The sequence below is a fragment of the Acromyrmex echinatior genome, chromosome 1, assembly GCF_024713525.1.
Source record: "Acromyrmex echinatior isolate Ae372 chromosome 1, ASM2471352v2, whole genome shotgun sequence".
Classification (NCBI taxonomy): domain Eukaryota; kingdom Metazoa; phylum Arthropoda; class Insecta; order Hymenoptera; family Formicidae; genus Acromyrmex; species Acromyrmex echinatior.
Window position 1 is genome coordinate 20,936,598 of NC_141852.1, and position 19,895 is coordinate 20,956,492.

Consider the following 19,895-nt stretch of genomic DNA (forward strand, 5'->3'; position numbering starts at 1 on the left):
CTATACTTTAGTGAAATACATCAGGTGAAATTATTAATTTTATTTCTCTAATAATTTTGTACCTATTCTTTTTGTCACGACAAAACAACTCAATAAAATCTATATAGAATAATATGGAACTATACATATAGAATAATATGGATACATTATAAATCTTTCTAAATTTTTATTTACATTATTAGGCTTCAACATTATTTTATATATCTTCGTAATAATTTTCTTTTACATTGAGCCAAAACATTATAATCACTTACGTAATATTGTGTTGATCTTCCATGTACTGTCAAAACCGCTCTTATTATAAGCTTGCTACAAAACCTTTAAATATATTTATTGACATCTGTTGCCAAGACGTTAACAGCAGCTGTTTTAACTGTAAGTTATGAAGTAGGAGATATGCAGGACGAATTTGTCTGTTTAATATATTTTATAAATGTTCAATGGGTTCGAGATAGAGTGAATTTGGTGACCAGAACAAAACTACTAAATGTGCCTTAAACTATATGTTCCTCAAATTATTATTAAAAAACCGCACAGTGCAAGGCATTATCATGCTGACGGATTCAACTGCTATAAAAGACTGTTACCATAAAGGAGAGAAAGTATCTCATCATCAGTAATTAGTTAAAGGAAATGCTGTTAATATCTTGGCAGCAGATTCCAACAGATACATTCAGAGCTATTCCTGTAGAATTCATAATAGAATAATAGAATAAAGGATTTGGTAGCTAGCAATATGGAAGATTAATTATAATAGATATTTATAGTCACAATATTTTGGCTCATCAGTACATATCACGCAATAAACATAATATTAATATAATTTGTTCTGTTCCGTCAAATTATATATTTTTATTCGCTATCATTTACAGAAAAATATTTATCAATTGATTACAATTGTGTAAGGAACATTATACAATTCAAGCAATTTGTAGTAATTATGTAGAATAGGGCATTCCCCTTCCTATGACCTTTGACCTTGACATATCTTGTGAAAGTCATGACTCTGAATAATTTTCGACAGATTTTAACCGTTACTCGTTATCCATTAAAAAATTATTAACAAAATAAGTTTAAGAAATAACGTATCTTTTCCATTATTTAAACCAAAAATTCTATATCTATTAAAAATAAAAATTTGCTTTAAAAATATTTTTTTTAATAATATTTGTTTTTAAAGCAGAGAATTTGTTTTTGAAGCGAAAAATTTGTGATTTTGTAACGACTTCAAGCGAAATGAGATCCATTCCACATCCACATCCATTCCAAAAACACACATTTTTTACGTAAAGTGAGATCAACTTAACCTTCTCTCCTGCTTAGAAGCTCATGATCTTCTAAATAAAGGGGTGTAATGTAGATCTCGCTTTGCATAGGAAGTCGTACGCTCCTAGGCAAGGGGAGAATATTAATTAATATTGTTTATATATACATATATGTGTGTGTGTGTGTGTGTGTGTGTGTGTGTGTGTGTAGCAGAAATTAAACTTTTTTTGTTAATAACTTTTTAACAAATAACGATCAAAATCTGTCGGAGGTCACTCAATAAAAGATCATGACCTTGACATATGTCAAGGTCAAAATCGTCGGAGGGGGATTCTCTATTCTATATAATTATCCAATTTATAAAAGAAAAAATTAGATTATCTATTTTTCTCCTGAAGAATTTCTATTTATGTTCTAGTCATTACCCTTAATACAGATAAATACGAAGCGGAAGCCTTCAGAATTTCCTTAAAAGTTATAAAATTTATTGGTACGAATTTTCCTGCAGTTAATTGCTGAGGATTGGTTGCTCGGAGAATTATCAATGGTACATTTTTCATCATATTCACATCAAACGAATACCACGGTGATTCATAAATTGCATAGGCTAATTCTTTTGACTGGAATTCCAATGTCTGGCCAGCAAAACAATAGAGAAAAAGTTGTATCAACAGTGCGATAATATAGACGCCATGTTTCATAGCAGTAAAAGCATCGTTTATTTCAAGTGAAAGAAGCAAAAGAAAACCTAAAAGAAATATAATAATGAATATAATTAATAATAACTTTAAAATAGTAAAAAATTTTTGTAAAATAATTACAAATTTATTGTTGTAAAAGTTCCAAAATACATATTTGTTGTTTATTCTATGTTATATAGTAACATGAAACGAATAAATATAAATTCTAGAGCATAAAGATAAATTTGATTATATTGTTTAAATTTAAAATAATAACAACCTTCTACGCATAAAACAAGGACACTCATTAAAACTTGTGCCAGAATGACCAGAGTGAATGCTCTCTCCATATAATATGATAAACGTACGAGGCGATAATGTCTCTTCAATAAGACATCAAGTTTGTTATGATAGGAAAATTTATCGCAACCCAATGCGTTGAAGTTCATACGAAGAATTACGAATTGTCCACACATGTGCATTGTGAGATCGAAGAAGAATCCATCGTTTCCGCACTGCGAGATGCAATTAACAAGAATCTGTACAAACTGCAAAGCTTCAATAGCGCAGAATGCGAAAGAAGATGTATAATAATTTCCAAAGGTACAATAGGCCGCTAACATCAGTTTTCTTTCATATGTTTCATTAAAAATCTGCTTTTCAGAGACCCAGGGCAAATTGATGTTACTGAGCATGACACTGAAGGCGAAGACTACCGCGGCACAAGCTATGTAGAAATATATCGATGAGCCCAGCCTACCTATTCGCGCGTATCTTAACATAATATCACGGAAATGAGAATTTTTCACGTAAGTCCAATCTTGAATGACCGATTCCACCAAAACGAATTTTTGTTTCCAATATACGCGATGTAAAAGCAATTTTACCAAACTGGTTATTGACGATGAACTTGATAGAAAAGCATCCATGGCATCCTCGTTACCATTACAACTCTGAATCACTTCTAATGACATAATGATCCATGTACTCGTCTGGTTCATGAAAACAATATAAAAATATTAATTTAATATAAATATTTGAAATACATATGTATATGATTTAATATGCAGGATATTCTATGAGGAAATAGACAAAGTTAGTAGGAATTTTTAAAATGTGATCTAGAGATTATTTTAAGCTATAAATCTCATATTATACATTCATATATAATAATAATGAATGGCTATGTGCAATACTCTCATTATCTCAATGCCAATCTTTAATGACAAATAAATATTTGAGTTACGCTGCGTATCTATATAGCGAGAACTTATATTTTGAGAATATATTTTGAGAAAAGTCCGTTATTAAAAATTTACATTACTAACAAGAGAAAAAATTTTCGCATCGCTTTAATTGAGCCGAATAAATTTATGATGTATATAAATTTTTTTGCTTAGAATGACCTCCTAAAACACATTTTTTTAACACATTTGTCAGTTAATTTCCTCTCAGAATATTCTGTATGTATATAAAATATGTAAGTGTAACAAAGACTATAATAAATATAACAAAATATATTTAAAACAAAGAAAAAAAAAACATTTACAATATACAAATATAAATAGAACAAAATTTAACAGGCTTCTATTATTTTTAACGAAATAAAATTAATAACTGCAAGTATACACATACCCGAATGTGTAAGATTGCAAATTATATTAAATATTTGATAAAGCATAACTTACTTCCACCACCGTCGATACGAACCATCGAATTCTCGAGAATACATTTTTCTCATTTAATACCCAAAGTCCAATTATGCCAAGAAAATGTTTATGAAATTTTAAAATATTTGTAGTATCAGTATTCCAATCCATGTTTGATCTCATTCTCAAGCACTGTAAAATCTCACGCTTGCGTAAGTTTTTTATTACGATTACTGTACATTAAATTTTCCAAGTTTCCAGATCTCTTCAAATTGTTTCTTTTCCTCGAAAGCGGTTGTATTTCTTCGTCTACGTTCCTTCGCAATAACTGCATCGTTCAATATTCGATTTGTTAGAGACACAAATACCTACAACACTTAAAGCAACCCCTTTATTCAATCGTCTAACTGGATTTTTTTTTATTTATTATTTATACCTTTAATTTTCATAACTTTCTTGGACAATGCAAGTATAGTCTTCGTTCTTATTCATATTTGTACAAATAATGTAAAATAATGCCCGGCACAATTCCTAGAGATAAGTCCTACTAATATCTGGAATGTTAAACGCTTAAATATTTTATATTATGATAAATAAAAGATATATAAATAGTCCTCTCTAAAATATCTCATGAACTGTTGCTCTCACAGATATGATGGAAAAATTTGTACGTTGATTTGAAATGGATGGATTCAATCAAATAAGAAAGAAAGAAAGAAAGGAAAATTTTATACAGAAAAATAGGGTATTGTAAGAATTGTGACAATATTATTTTATCATTTTCTTATGATATACTCATACTTTCATATTAAATAAATATCGAAGGTAGAAACCTTTTTCGCCGTATATATACTACTAATAATTAATAATACGTTTGAAGGACATTATATTTCTTCGGAGAAGAAAATTATTCTACACATTAGTCTGAATAAGAAACACAAGTCAACAATAAACATTTCTTAACTTATATGTATATATATATATATATATATTTATATATAATGTTGATGATTATTGAGTTATAAGATTGTGCGTTTCGCGCGATTTATTACAATGTCGTATAATATAATCGTTCGAGTTTCGGTCATGATATATTCTCATCTAACGTTTGGCAAAATATGATAATCGATATCGCACGCAAATATAAGAATATTCACATATACAAGAAAATGAAAAAAAGAAAATATTAAAGATATCAGTCATAATTTATAATTATATATCGACAATACCAATTTTACACATCTATCATCACTCTGAGAACGGAAAGGTAGGAGCCTGTAGCTTTCAAAATTTCTTTGAATGAAAATAAGTTCATCGGCAAAAATTTTCCGGCTGTTGTTTGGTGAGGTAACTTTCCTCGAAGCATCACCATAGGTAGATCTTTCATTATTTTTACATCAAAATCGTACCATGGACTATCGTAAGCGCTGTACGCGATCCTTCCGGTTACATTCTCCAGCTGATCTCCAGCATAGCAATAAAGATACAGTTGCACTAACATCGTCAGAATTAAGACAACGTGTTTTATTGCTGCAATATTATCGTTTAATTTCAACGATATTATTAATTGCATACCTAAAAATAGAAATTACTATGGTAAGACTTATAATATAATATTTCAATTTTTTAATATACAATATTTAAAACAACATCAATAATTTTATTTTTAACATTTTATTTATTTAAATTTTTATTTAACATTTTATTAATTTAAAATTTTTATATTTTAAAATGTAAGTACATTCTTGGTTTTCAAGAATGTATTTACTTTTCACAGAACGCTATACCGATACATAAACTTTACATCACTTATACGTAAACTTTACGTATAGGTGAACGAAATCATTAAGTGCTAAGCTATATTCCTAGTGATCATTAAATCTAATCTATGATGTTAAAAGCTAAACAAACAAAGATGATTTTCAAAATTTTATTCATTATATATCAGTTTGGACTGGTGGTTACTATTGCAAAGAGTGATAAGTAATTTCAATTTTTAAGCATTTTTGCGTTATTATTTGGTATTATTATATATTTTATTTAAATGTTATAAAAAGACATACATTTAATTAAGTTACACTCTAAATTTTTCGCAGTGAAATTTCACTCCAAGAGAGTGAAATGCAACCCCCTTGAAAACAAGTGAAAATATTTTACTTCTTGAAAATTGTTACTCTTTTTTAAGAAGTGAAGAATGATCGTAGTTTCACTTTCTTGAAATGAGATTTCACTGCAAGAAATATAGAGTATACGTACATTATATCATTTCAAGATTGAATTTAATAGCATGCTTATTTTTTCTTTCCTTTTAAATTGCTAATTAGATTATTTGTATTTGTAAAGGTAGATTGTAAATATTTTATCTCTAAAAATATAAAATGTATAAAAGTTAAATATATAAAAAAAATTTGTTTTACATTAAATAAGAGTTTATTTTCTTGTAAAATTTACAATAGCCATACTCAATATCAATCAATATTAGCGTTCTAGTGAAAATAACATAGTTATTTTAAATGTTTACTAGTAATAGATTTAGCAAGTATGATAGATACATTTGCTTTTTCAGAAAATATCGAAATGTATAACTTGAGAGATTTTACTTGTCTTATCTTTTATTTTTTCATTTTGTAATATTTTTATCTTTTTTTAATCTTTATTTAACATTTTATTCTTGCTAAATTATGAAATTCTTTATTAAAGTAGCTATAATCTCGACATGTTTAATTAACTAATATTTAATTTATAATTTTTAAAACTTTAGAAAGTCAACTTGTGTAAAAGAAAAAAATAGTGAAGTTTAATATGTAATATTATAAATTAACGAATAGTATACAATAATAATGTCACATCACAAAATTACATTTATCTTATCAATTTACAGTAAAAATTTTAAATGATTTATGTACATTTGTTACATAAGAAACTAATAAATAGTCTTGTAAATTATAACTAATACATAGTTCTAATACATAAAATACATTTTTGTCAAGGAAAGATCATTGTATTATATAGTGCATAATAAGACATACATTTAAAAAAATAATTTTAAAACCACGAAAATAAAATACCTTCTACACAAAGCAACAGCACGCTCATTGAAACCTGTGTTAAGATAGCCATGTTGAAAGCATACTCAAAACTGTCAGCTAGTCTTATTAAATGGCAATGTCTGATAATTAACGTCCGTATTTTTCTTTTACAGTTTTGTTTTTCCACTTCGATGCCAGCAAAATCCATTTGCAGTACTTCAAACTGCCCGCATAGATGCATCGCGAGACCAAAGAAGAAACCATCATTTCCGCAATGCGAGGTAGCATTGACGAAGATCTGCGCCGTTTGCAGTAACAGGACGCAGCTATAGGTGATCGTTGGTAGCGACCCAAAAACGCAATAGGTTGCTAGAAAATACGTCGTTACCATCGAGTCATTATCATTCACCTTGGAGACGTTTAGCCAAGGTATCAAATTGTCGAACGGTACGGCCATGAAAAGAAACGAGACTCCTGATGCGTAGCCCAGATATAATATCGTCAAAGACACCACTCTGCCGATATGGGTGTACCTCATCATAACTTCCCGTTGTTGCTTGTTTCGAGACATCGACCAGTCGTCGATAATGGAAGTCACCAGGATGTAAGTATGCTTCCAGGTGAAGCGAATGACGAGAAGCTTGGAAAGGCTGACGACAGACGAGAGGTCCATTAAAAAGGCCTCCATCATGTCCTCGGTATCTAGACACTGCCAATATGTTTCCAGAGACAGGCTGCCGATAGTACTGATCTAATCTCGAAAGGGACCGCGTTAATTCGCAATCTCTCTATTTTTAATTGTTACTTACTCAAAAGTTTAATATCTAAAGTTGGATTGTTCCACCTTTCGATAAATATCAGCTCACTCTCTTAGTCTCCTATTCTCTTGTTCTCTTATTATTTTACTCTTTTATTTATCCATTAGATAAATTCTTACATAGTTTATCCAAAAATGGAACAACCAGCCCTAAGTATTTTTTATTAAAAAAACCATTTCCAGAAACAAAAAAGAAATAACGACAGAGTAAAATATACTTTGATAAAGACATACTTTGTATATATCATTAATTTATTAATAATTATTTCTGTGATATTTACTTGAATCAAAATGGCTAAGGAACATCGTGCAATAGATTTAAGTTCTCCCGCATTCAAAGGCCAAATTCCAATTATACTAAGAACTTTTTCGTAAACATTTAAAGCATAATAAGATTCGTCGTTCCAATTTCTTGTTTCCTTCATTATTTAGTAAAAATATATATCTTCTTTCTAAGAATTAATTAAGAAATTAATTAAGTCTAATCAAGTGTATCACGTTTTTTATTGTATTAAGATTATAGTCTAATTTAAATAATCTCAATCATAAAATTATTCATGTTAATATTAAAACACAGCAATGTTTTAACCCTAAAATGCAATCGATATATAAATTTTACGTACGTACAAGTGAGCGAAGTCATTGAACGCTAAATTATGCCTCTTCAATGATCATTAGAAGATTTAATCTGTCAAGCTAAATGCTATGACAAGCGAAGATGAGCTTTTAAAAATTCTATCCGTTTTTTATATCAGTTTATATATCAGATCGTCTTGTAATAATCGTTGCAAAGAGCGTGCATAAGTACATGGTTTCAACTTTTAAGTATTTTTTTAAGTATGTTATTATATTATTTTGTTATAATATTTTATTCAATTAAATATTTTATTTAAGTGTTATGAAGAGACACACACAGGAATGAAGAGGCAGGCATTAATTAGATTACATACTTTATATCAATTCAAGATTGAATTTGCTAATATGCTTTTATTTTTTCTTTTCTTTTAAGTCAATAATTAAATTATTTGTATAAAGGCTAAATTATAAATATTTTGTCATTTAAAACAGTGAAATGTTTGAAAAATTTGTATTACATTAATTAAAAATAACTCATTTTCTTATATATAAAAATGTCTCAATAGTAATGTTATATCACTCAATAGCGATAGCATTTTAAAGTTAAAAGAATGCGTCGCACTATTAATAAATTTGCGAATACATGGAAATACACTTCAATGACAAAAAATTATATATTATATATGTGTAATTATATATATATTATATTATTATATTTACTTAATGTAAATTCAATCAAAAAACAGATTGATGCTATAATTGCGAACAATTGTCACACACAAGTCGAATGAAATTACTGATATCCGTTTCTCCCGATGACGTTTATTCGATTTTTTTTTACTGTACATTGACCAAGCTCCAAACTTACTATGAAGGCGCGCGGAAGCAAAGCCATCTTTACCTACGCCGTCGAGGGCGAGGGGCGACCTTCTTTGATCTTTTATTCAAGTGAAAAACGACGTTGCACCACGCGGAAAATGTATTGGCACATCGAAATCACATGTTTCTATACGATACGTTGCTTTGTAGTTGAGGACTGTTCTCTAGGTAACTTTTGAATTCTTACCAAGTGTAGTCTCTACTAAGAGTACCTTTGAACGAATATACGCATTTGCGGTATATGCAACGCACTACAGCCACGTATCTTTTTCATATGGCAAGAACATAAAAGGAAATACGAAAATTAATAGTGCATCATAGTCTTCTTACGTTGCGCGCTGTAGTCATTATATGACTGAAATCAAAACATATAGGTATCCTATGGTATTATAGTACGTTTTGTTTATCATGAAACGTTAGTCTATCATTCTATGCTGTTGAAATAACTGAAAAGGAACGAAAAAAAGGGATATAAGATGTCGTGCATTGTTGAAGGAAAATTGGAAACTTTTATTTCAAAACATCGTAATATTGCATCCATATATTTAAAATTAAAAAAAAATATTATTATAAATCACAAATAAATATATAAATTTTATGAAAGCTTGATTATCGCGACGGGAAGTGGCAGATATAATTTACAATATTGCGCAACTTAACAACTAATAACATATATTATTTATTTATCTAACAAAATACGTAGAAAGACGACGCCGTGAAAATATCTTTGAACGTCATCATATTCATGACTATGAATTTTCCAGCTGTCAGTTGATGATGAATACTGGTTCGCATTAGAATAATCTGAAAATCCTTGGCCGGCATCGTACCAATCACAGTAAAGCATAACACAGTGCAGTGCTTCTCATCTCCAAGTATTATATCAGCAAACGTGTAGAACGATAATTGAATCAGAAGAAAGTACTACTATGCTATGCATAATCATAAATAAATTTCCAATAACGATGCAATTAACATATATCCTAGAAAACATTGAATATAATGAAATTTTTATTAGAATACATTATGCTTTATTAATTTGTTATTTTATTAAAAAATTTATTTTTATAACGCGTATAACTATTTTATGATCTAAATTGAAACTTCATCTTGTAATTACAAGTACTGCAAAAAAATCTTTAAATTTACTGATCTTTCATTTAAAAGCACATTACCATCTGTACACATAACAGTGCTGGTAATAAGTACATCAAAACGTTCGCAATAAATGGCTGTTCTATGCACTCCGCCAGTCGGATAATTAAGTTGGCATCTTTGGATCGCTTCGACTATTACACATCATGTCGGACATAAACATCCATTATGATACCCACGAGAATGAAGGTAAGTACCGTCACGCACGTAAACATTGCATATTCCAACGAATCATATCGTTATTATTCTATAATCCAACGAACTTTCTTATTCGTCTATATGGCCTAATCGTTCATCATGGAGATAACTATCTCGAGTAATTCTTCTCGGTGGATACGAGGTGTGATTAGTCTTGTAAAGACTAAGGCTGCAGCGACAGCGGTTGCCAGCGAGTTAATTAAGAAATTTTTTCGCATTATTGCAATGCAGGTAGATTTCGGTAAAATAAATAAACATTGGAACTACCTAGAAAATGAAAAATTGCCATTTGTATTATAACAACAATTATTGAAAGAGTCAAATTTAATTATTTATATATAATACAAAATTTGTATTATAAATGCATTTATTTTTATTGATAGAAAGATTTACATATCAAATATAATAACAAGCATAAAGATGAGGCCTATTTAATTTTTAGAATTATGTTACTATTTTATAACTGTAAATCTATAAAATTATTAATTTTTGCAATGAAAAAAGAGTAAATACAAATTTCTCGAAGTTTATTATCTTCATTAACATTTTAACTGCGATTTGACTAATAGAAGTGATAATTACAAATACAAAAATAATTCAGTAAGTAACTGTATTTAGTAACTGTAGCACAAAAAGTGATAAAATTTTTGATAATATCTGTGAAGAAAACAGTGTGTTTTCAGGAATCATTTGACAGTGTAGATAAAGAAATGCACAATAAGATATTCAAATATAGCAAATTAGAATAAAAGTAGAATTTGTTAAAATTGGTTAAAGCGTCTTGTTAAAATATTTGTACTAATTATAATATCAAAATAATTAACATTTCATTAAAATTTATGAAAAAGAATCACATAATCAGTTAACGGTACTTGCTTCTAAAATTACAGCTATGATTCATGCATCATCCATGAGATCTATAAAAATGCTTTTTCCTCTCACAGGTTAGATGCCGACGCAACTGAGAGCAAATCTATGCACCGATAATGTCACAGTAATACCTGTATAGAAAATCATTCCGTATCCAAAAACTTCTATGATGAAAAACTTCAAGTATGTGATTGTTATATTAAGGCAAAGCACGAGGAAGTATATTCATAATTTTTTTCGAAGACATCACCGTATTGCATCTTTTATTCGCGTGCGACCGCTTCCAGCCGTTGACTTTTCGCGAGACGCCGCGGAACGTAACAAAGAGATCTTTTCTTGAAAAATGTCTCACGCTACAAATGTCACAAATTACAAAACCGCTACCTTGATGTATGTATGAAACAGTATACAGATATTATATTGTAGGTCTAATCTAACTAAGTAGTAAAAATATTTAACTCTTGAAATCTTCTATTTCTCATGAACAATACACGTAAAAATATGTGTGTCAATGTTCCGAAGAAACTAGAATTTGCTTCCTAATTTTTTATTCATAAATTTTATGTAAACTTAACTTACGATGGAAAGCGGGAAATGTAGTCAACAATATTGCGCAACTTCAACAACTGATAATTTATATATATATTATTTATCCATCTAGCATAATACGCAAAACTGAAAGATACGACGCCGTGGACTTTAAGATATCTTTGAACGTCATCATATTCATGACCACAAATTTTCCGGCCGTCAGTTGATGAGGAATGCTGGCTCGCATTAGAATAATATGAAAATCCTTGGCTATACTAGCCGGTAGCTCGTACCAATCACAGTCATAAGTGGCATAACACAATGCAGTGCTCTTCATCTCCAAGTAATCACCAGCAAACGTGTAAAATGACAATTGAATCAGCATAAGGAGTAAGACGCTGGTACTATGTATAATCAGAGATAAATTGCCAACGGATAACGATGCAATTAATATGTATCCTAGAAACATTAGAAACTTGTAGTTTTTGGAATAGATAATACAAGATTCAATATTTTTGTCGTATTATAAAGATTATGATTATAATACGAGTAGCTGCACATATGTTTTGGCTATGTTAAAATATCATTGTAAATTAAAATTTAAAAGTGTTTTTTATCCTTTAAAATATATAAATATATTTACATGTTACATCTTTCGTGAATTAAAAAAATAAATATTTTTTTTACTTGAATTTCTTTGCAATTTCTTAGTACTTACTTAGTAATATGCAACAGTAATAATTTATAGATTTCTTATATTCAAATATTAGTCTTTTGATATTCAAATTAAATCAAAAAAGTTAATCGAGCAAATGAAAAGTTATATCTCTCAATTGTCGATGCTAATAATCATAGACTTATATAAATAGACTGCTGACTCAATATATTAGAAAGAGATGAATCTGATTTCGAGCTGTCCTTGTTTTACTTCTCATATACGTATGTATGCATCCTGTCTATGAGAATCATGTGAATTTATTCATGTAATTTATACATGTGTGAGTGAGAGAACTGAAATATGTCACTGCCCACCCTACTGAAAAAAATCATGTCACAATGTTACATGATGAAATCATGTAATTAAATCATGTAAATCACGTAACGGATTGTTCCAAATCAGCACGTGATTTTTTAAAATTATATAATTTAAAAAATCACATGATATTACAAATAATTTCATCCGTCATGAAATTTTATAGTTATTGAATTTTAAAGAATTGAATGATAAAAATTGAAGAAAAAAAGAACATATTATATGTGACTTTTCAAAATACGTAATTTTAAAATCACGCACTGATTTAGAACAATTCGTTACATGATTTACATATTTTAATTACATAATTTCATTATTCAACTATGTGACGTGATTTTTTTCAGTAGGGCAGCGCTATCTTCAAAGATGGAGACGAAATTGGTAGTCTATTTATAGAAGTCTGTGGTAATAACATTCTGATTCCAAATTTGAAGTAAAAATTTCGAAATTCAAACGATTGATTCAATATATATAAAAATTATGCGTTTCGCGGGTTTTCTCTATAGCCAAATCCTTTCTTGAAATGCCTTTCGTGAATCTTGTCCGAGGAGCTTCACGAGGAGCAGTCTAATACTTAAGTATCAAGCTGCCTAATAAGTATCAGGCTACTCCTCGCTCTGATGAAGGATTAGCATTTCAAGAATAGATCTAGAGAAAACCATAATGCGCGAAACGCATAATCTTTATATAAAAAGCACCCGTGAAAGCTTCAAGAATATGATTTAATATATATTAATTGATATCTGGAAGTTTTTGGAGTGGCTGATTTTGATTTCGAAGTCAAAATTTTCAAATTTTTTAAATACAAAATGACGGAACAAAATCATTTTATTATCATAAATGCAGTTGCACAAACGATTAAAAATAAAAACAGATAGGATAAGAAATTAATAATATTAAGAAAGGATCAGATTAAGAAATATACCAATAATCAATAAATATAGAAATATGTCCTCGAGACACATATTACAATAAAATGTAAACATAAGTAACAAGGACATGACCCGGTTGTGCGATCGGTAAAAATCGATCGCAGCAACTTAACTGTAATTGCGAAAGTGCAGACGATCACGTGCCAATACGGCAAGGACGCCTAACTTACACAAAATCGCGAAGATAAAACTGAAAGGAAGGATACACAAGCAGGTCATTCAATTAACTCTCGTCATTCGTGATGTCGATCATTTGTGAGGTGGGTTATGTGTCAGCGGTTTGATAATAAAAATATTAAAATTTATAAATATAAAAATTTTTTTGAATACATGAAAAATGTTAAAGTTCTACTATAAGAATAATTTAAATAAGTCTCGAAGTTGAATAAAGTTTATTAAAGTAAATTGAGTAAAGTTTATTAAAAATTTAAATATTAAAGTATTAAAACATATAGTATTATATTTGTACTAAATTTGGTAATCAGAGTTCTTTTAGTTCGCTGATTTTGAATATAAAAGAAAACTTAAAAAATTTTTAATGGAGTATTTAATCTAGCGGATTTATATTGCAAAAAATAGATTAATTTGCATAAAAGTACATGAACACTCATAGATTTTAAATCCGCTAATTTCTAAAACAAAAAATTGTCAAATTTAAAACTATAAAATACTTCCGTTTTATTCAAATCAGCCAATTTTTTTTCAATTTTTATGTCCTTTATATTAAATCTATTACTTTTTATTTTTCAATTTTTGCTTTATATTTGTTATCAACAAGCTTAAAAATGCTTGAATATCCGATTTCAAATGACTGGCTTAAATATTTTTACTTCGTAATATCAGGTTCGCCATTTTGAAATTAAAAATTTTTTGAGCTTGTCTTCGTACTAGTAAATAGCGACTTTGTAAAACTCCCTGTATATCAATGTTCAAGAAAATTTTATGTAAAAAAATATATGCTTCCAAGAGTTAAAAAAGATTGAAATAAGCTTAAGAAAGGTTACATTGTATGCTCTTTTTATGAAATAATTAATTCATTGTCTTCAAGAATTTATAAATTTAATATACAGCCAATTTATGCTTAAAACACGTGAAAAATTTTATGTACGTACGTGTATATACGTTTGTGTATATACTTATTAAATTTATTGTTTGCCATAAACAAGCTAAATAATTTGATTAAATTCTTTATGATTAATTAATTTGTTATTCTATTCAAAAATTTACTTTTATATGCTACATATTTACTACTTTTATGTACTATATATAATATATGTAATATCTTATAATCTAAAGCCGGTGGCACAAGATGCTTATTTTCCTGCTGGATTGCTAGCTGGATTAAAATCTTGTTACTGCGATGCTGACATTATCAGCATCATAACCAATACGGTGGCAAGATTTTAATCCAGCTAGCAATCCAACAACAAGAAAACAACAACTTAAATTAAAAATTAATCTTGTAATCATAAGTTAACAAGAAGTCTTCAAATTTAACAATTTCACATTTCAAAGCATATTACCATCTATACACATAAGAGTGCTAGTAACGAACAAGTACAACAAAACGTTCGCATTGAATGACTCCTCCATACATTCGGCCAACCGAATAAGTTGACAATGCCTTTGGATTGCTTCGGCTATCGCGCGACGTGCTTCGGTAATTCGGAATTCCGATAGTTTGATACACAACGCATCAAATTGGGAACACAGATGCATGACCTGTCCAAAAAAGAAACTGGTAGTACCAAAGGTTACTATACCAGTGATGAACATTTGTATCGCTTGAACCACCATAAACGCCTGTTGCAGCGTTGCAGTTCGAAATACGCAAGACTGACTTCTATTATTGTCAAGTTGTCCTGTTTTCGTTGTGATCGCTGATATCGCCATAACGGCGTAACCACCTATTATGATACCCACAAGAATGAAAGTAAGCATCGTCACTCGCGTCGACATTGTCGCATATTTCTCCATGATCCAACGAACTTTTTTATCTTTCTGCATGGCCCAATCGTCCATCATGGATGTGATTATCTCGAGTAATTCTTCTCGATGGATACGAGGTGTGATCAGTCTTGTGAGGGCTAATGCGCCAGCGGCACCAGTTGTTATCGAGTCAAGAGATTTTTTGCTATCACAATGTAGATAGATTTCGGTAAAATAAACGGACATTGGAACTACCTAGAAAATAAAAACTTGTCATACATATTGTCCAATAATTATTAAAAAAGAAATTTAATTATTTATGTTGTTCATATTATATGCATAATAGAATTTATATTACTAATCTGTGCTTCGCGGGTTTTCTCCATGTCTTGGTCCATTCTTGATGTGCCAACGTTTTATTATAATAGAATTTATATTATTCATACATATATGTATATTAACATGATTGCGAATTATTAAGATACTTTCTTTGTGCGCGCGCGCGCGGGTGTGTGTGTGTGTGTGTGTGTGTGTGTGTGTGTGAAATTAGCATACCAAAAAATAGTAACAAGTGATAAAATTAGTTTTATTTTTAGGACGATATTTTTAAGATCATAAAATAGGAATATAAAATTAATTTCCGCATTGAAGAAAATGTATAAATACAGATTGATGAAATTTACTATATATTTTTATTAACATTTTAACTATGATTTCATTGACAATTAAAAATATATAAATTTCAGTATTTTACAGTATAAATATAATTCAGAAAATAACTATATTTAACATAAAAATTATACAAGATTTTTAATATCTGAAGAAAGTATCGCATTTTTTAGAAACTTTGACAGTGTAAATAGAAAAATGCTTTATGAGATATAAATATAGCAAATTGACATACGAGTAAAATCTATTGAAATTATAAAATAAGAAAAAAAAAGCCATTTTCAGTCAAAACGGATTTTGCTCACGTTAATAATATTCATGTATAAAATACAGATATGATGCTAGTAGCATTATTATTAAATCAACAATCAGTTAATTTAATTGTGAAATTATTATTTCAGTTTATGATTGCATTTCAAATTCGCCAAATCAAAAGTTGTCTATAGAATTGATAATTTTTTTTGTATATTTATACATATAAATATTACTATAAACATCAAGATCTGCTTTAATTGAAAATGCCTTTCTTTCTCTTTTTATATTATTAATGTTTAGGAGGCCCACACACTTTCCATAATAGTAAAACATATCATAAATATTAATCATTCAAGGTTGAAAGTTTTTGACAATTCTGCACTGCGCAGTGATTGGCTAATTCTTACGGTACGTTTCACGGTTACAGAAAGTGCGGCAGCTCTAAAAGACATCTTAATCTATTTTATTTAATGTTACTTAAACTATTTTGTTTACTGAAATTAGTTGAAGCGTCCCGTTAAAATATTTAAATATTAATTATAATATCAAAATAATATTAATATCTTACTAAAATTTGGAAAGGAATGTTATACATAATCAATGATTGATTTAACAGTACTTGCTTCAAAAAATACGGCGATAATCCATCTGAGATCCATGAAGATGTTTTTCTCTCTCACAGGCCAGATCCCGACCCAACTGAGAGCAAATCTGTGCACCGATAATGTCATGGTAATATCTCTATGGAAGAGCATTCCGAATCCGAGGACTACTGTCTCAAGTATGCAACAATATTGAGGAGATACGAAGAAGTATTCGTAATTTTTTCGAAGACATCACCGTATTGCATCTTTTATTCACGTGCGACCATCTCCAGCCGCGTTGACTTTTCGCGAGATACCGCGGAATGTAATAAAAAGATCTTTTCTTGAAAAAAAGTTTTACGCTATAAATGTCGCAATTTACAAAACTACTTTGAGATATGCAATGAAATAACTCACAGATATTTATCGCAGGTTTCTTCTTTTATTGTAAAAATATTTTAATCTTAAAATCTTCTGCCTCTTATAAAAAAATACACGTAAATATTATATATCCGTATGTCAATGTTACGGGAAAAGTATAATTTCCTCTCTATTTATTTATAGACCGAGAATCTATACCATATATTATACTTCAAAGTAAAACTAAAATATTAAAAAATTGCGACATCTTTACTGCGATGTACAATTAATTTTTCTTTAACCAAGAATATATAGAATAATAGAGATAAATTTGATCTCTATTATATAAAATTGTATTATATTAATAAAAATGCCGTATTGCATCTCTTATTTGCGTGCGATCTTCAGTCTTTTGTCAGTCGCGTTCGCGAGATATTCATAAAATGTAACAAAGAGATCTTTTCTTGAAAAATATCTCACGCTACAAATGTCGTAATTTACAAAACCACTACCTTGAGATACGTGATAAAGCGGCACACGGATATTATATCGCAGGTCTTTTTTCTCTTATAAAAATATTTGCATAAATCTTTACATCTTCTGTTTCTCAAAATAATAAAAAAATACACATAAATATATATATCACTATAACGTATAACGTATGTCAACGTTTTAGAGAAATGCCTCTCTGATTTCTTATTTATAAATCGCAAATCTATATCATATACTATTCTTTAAAGTAAAAATAAAAATATTGAAAAATTACGAGATATTTACTGCGATATAATTTATTTTGCGATGTAATTTATTTTATTTTTCTTTATAATGAAGGGCATATACACAGAGTAATAGCATATAAAGCTTGATAACTTTGGTGCTTTAATATTAAAGTTTATTTCTATATTGTACAAAATTTTATTATATTAATAAAGTACCGCGCTATTCTATTATATATTATATTTTTATTTTATTGAAAGAGACATTAGTTGCAAGATTGCTTTCATAGTTTTAAAAAATCTCATTATGTTATTGTTGAAGATGTCATAAATTTGAATATGTTCTAATATTGAAGGTTTAGTTCTCGAGAGGAATGAACAGGAATATCAACGAACTATAATCGTCGGTTACTCAAAAATTGGCGACAAGTCACAGCTCATAACCGGTTGAACATCCTTCTCGCTATCATCGCGAATCGCTATATTTTACGTTATACCGCAGTACACAGAGATGACCTTGGTATCCAGAATCGAAGAGGCCGATGTACTTTCGTCGCCGATACACGTTCCCTAATTCTTCGCGGGGTCATCGACTGTCCGTCGAAAGAAGCTTTTGTGCGTAGCACAAAATATGTAGCAAAGCCGGTTTTATCATGTTCCAAAAAGTCACATAGTAATAGAAATTTGTATAATATTTGATTAATAAATAAATTTTATGTATCTATATATCTATGAATTAATATACATAATTGAATAAATTATTTTAACTAATAACTTTTTCGATTCAAATTCAGTTAAAATAGTTTATTCAATGCATATATATTCAAAATGTGAATGTTAGTCTACGTACATATTAATTTCTACATAATATAAAAAATTTGTAGTTGTCACCTATGTATATACAGTTACAATCATTTAAAAAACACTTCTTTTTTTCTAATTGTGAATATACAAAGCTGCTGTTTCTTGAAATAGTTATTCGAATCTGTACTAACGATTTTATGCGAAGTGAAATATCTTTATCTCCATGATAAGAATTCTATATTTTTATTTCGGTACCGAATTCCTCTTTATCTGGATTGGAAAACATTTCATTGAATTCCAGAAAGGAAATACATTGCATAGCTATCATTTACATACCGTGAACTGAATAAAAACTGGCAAAGCTAACCCGATCTCAATAACGGTAATTTTCACTACCGCATTTCCAAACGTTCATTCATTGCAATTGGCATTATTGGTTGAATATCGTTGATTAGATCATTCACAGCGTATTGCAAAGCTATAATGTCTGTATCAGATAGAAACTGTCTGCATCAGATGTTTATCCAAAGTCATTTAATGTTAATAGACTGTATTGTATTATCAGCCGTCACACAAGAATCTAATAAGCAGTTATTATTAACATTTTTTATAACAGTAATTACTAAAAACTGCGTGTAATGAATACAATTGTCATATTCCTAATTAATATAAAAAATTATGAAATAGTAAGAAAATAATAAGAATTCATAAAAAATTTATAAATTCTGCAATAATCTTACAGCATTAGGTAAAATATTTACGAAGCAAATTTATCTATTTCAATATATTATTATTCATACGCAAAATTTATTTGTTTAAATTTTCATTGTTGAACATATTTACAATTAGATTCATATGTTCAATTGTCAAAAGAAAAATAATTCCGTATAAAAATAAATACAACAAAAATAAATGCAGCAAAATATTATTTGCATTTAGTTTTTAACTTACTTATTACTAGAA

General features: G+C 28.9%; 3 protein-coding genes and 1 long non-coding RNA gene across 8 annotated transcripts; 1 reads left to right on the forward strand and 3 right to left on the reverse strand.

Moving 5' to 3' along the window:
• Window positions 1-155: 155 nt before the first annotated feature.
• Window positions 156-4,386, reverse strand: LOC147911057 (odorant receptor Or2-like). Of its 2 annotated transcripts, none has more exons than XM_087408304.1 (4): window positions 4,032-4,386; window positions 3,635-3,971; window positions 2,227-2,938; window positions 156-2,014 (listed from the first exon to the last, which is right to left on the reverse strand). In XM_087408304.1, exons 2-4 carry the CDS (start codon window positions 3,776-3,778, stop codon window positions 1,674-1,676), a joined length of 1,197 nt encoding a protein of 398 aa, XP_087264430.1. In that variant the 5' UTR covers window positions 3,779-3,971; window positions 4,032-4,386; the 3' UTR covers window positions 156-1,673. The 2 variants fall into 2 exon arrangements, with proteins under 2 accessions (XP_087264430.1, XP_087264436.1); XM_087408310.1 differs by having other exon boundaries at window positions 3,635-3,984.
• Window positions 4,387-4,673: 287 nt separating this feature from the next.
• On the reverse strand, window positions 4,674-8,827 carry LOC105152661 (odorant receptor 22c). The gene is made up of 4 exons (XM_087408314.1): window positions 8,738-8,827; window positions 7,723-7,893; window positions 6,664-7,375; window positions 4,674-5,170 (listed from the first exon to the last, which is right to left on the reverse strand). The coding sequence occupies exons 2-4, from the start codon at window positions 7,864-7,866 to the stop codon at window positions 4,830-4,832; spliced, it is 1,197 nt and encodes a 398-aa protein (XP_087264440.1). The 5' UTR covers window positions 7,867-7,893; window positions 8,738-8,827; the 3' UTR covers window positions 4,674-4,829.
• Window positions 8,828-9,382: 555 nt separating this feature from the next.
• On the reverse strand, window positions 9,383-17,223 carry LOC105152660 (odorant receptor 24a-like). Of its 4 annotated transcripts, XM_087408431.1 has the most exons (6): window positions 17,092-17,223; window positions 15,139-15,799; window positions 11,699-12,109; window positions 11,126-11,472; window positions 10,072-10,516; window positions 9,383-9,879 (listed from the first exon to the last, which is right to left on the reverse strand). In XM_087408431.1, the coding sequence occupies exons 1-3, from the start codon at window positions 17,221-17,223 to the stop codon at window positions 11,769-11,771; spliced, it is 1,134 nt and encodes a 377-aa protein (XP_087264557.1). In that variant the 3' UTR covers window positions 9,383-9,879; window positions 10,072-10,516; window positions 11,126-11,472; window positions 11,699-11,768. The 4 variants fall into 4 exon arrangements, with proteins under 4 accessions (XP_087264557.1, XP_087264552.1, XP_087264561.1 ...); XM_087408426.1 differs by having other exon boundaries at window positions 9,383-10,516; XM_087408435.1 differs by having other exon boundaries at window positions 9,383-10,516; window positions 15,139-15,795; window positions 17,088-17,223.
• On the forward strand, window positions 10,384-18,854 carry LOC147911058 (uncharacterized). Its single transcript, XR_015545851.1, has 5 exons — window positions 10,384-10,480; window positions 11,194-11,509; window positions 11,781-12,040; window positions 17,151-17,967; window positions 18,485-18,854. It is a non-coding gene; the product is annotated as an uncharacterized LOC147911058 (long non-coding RNA).
• Window positions 18,855-19,895: the final 1,041 nt, after the last annotated feature.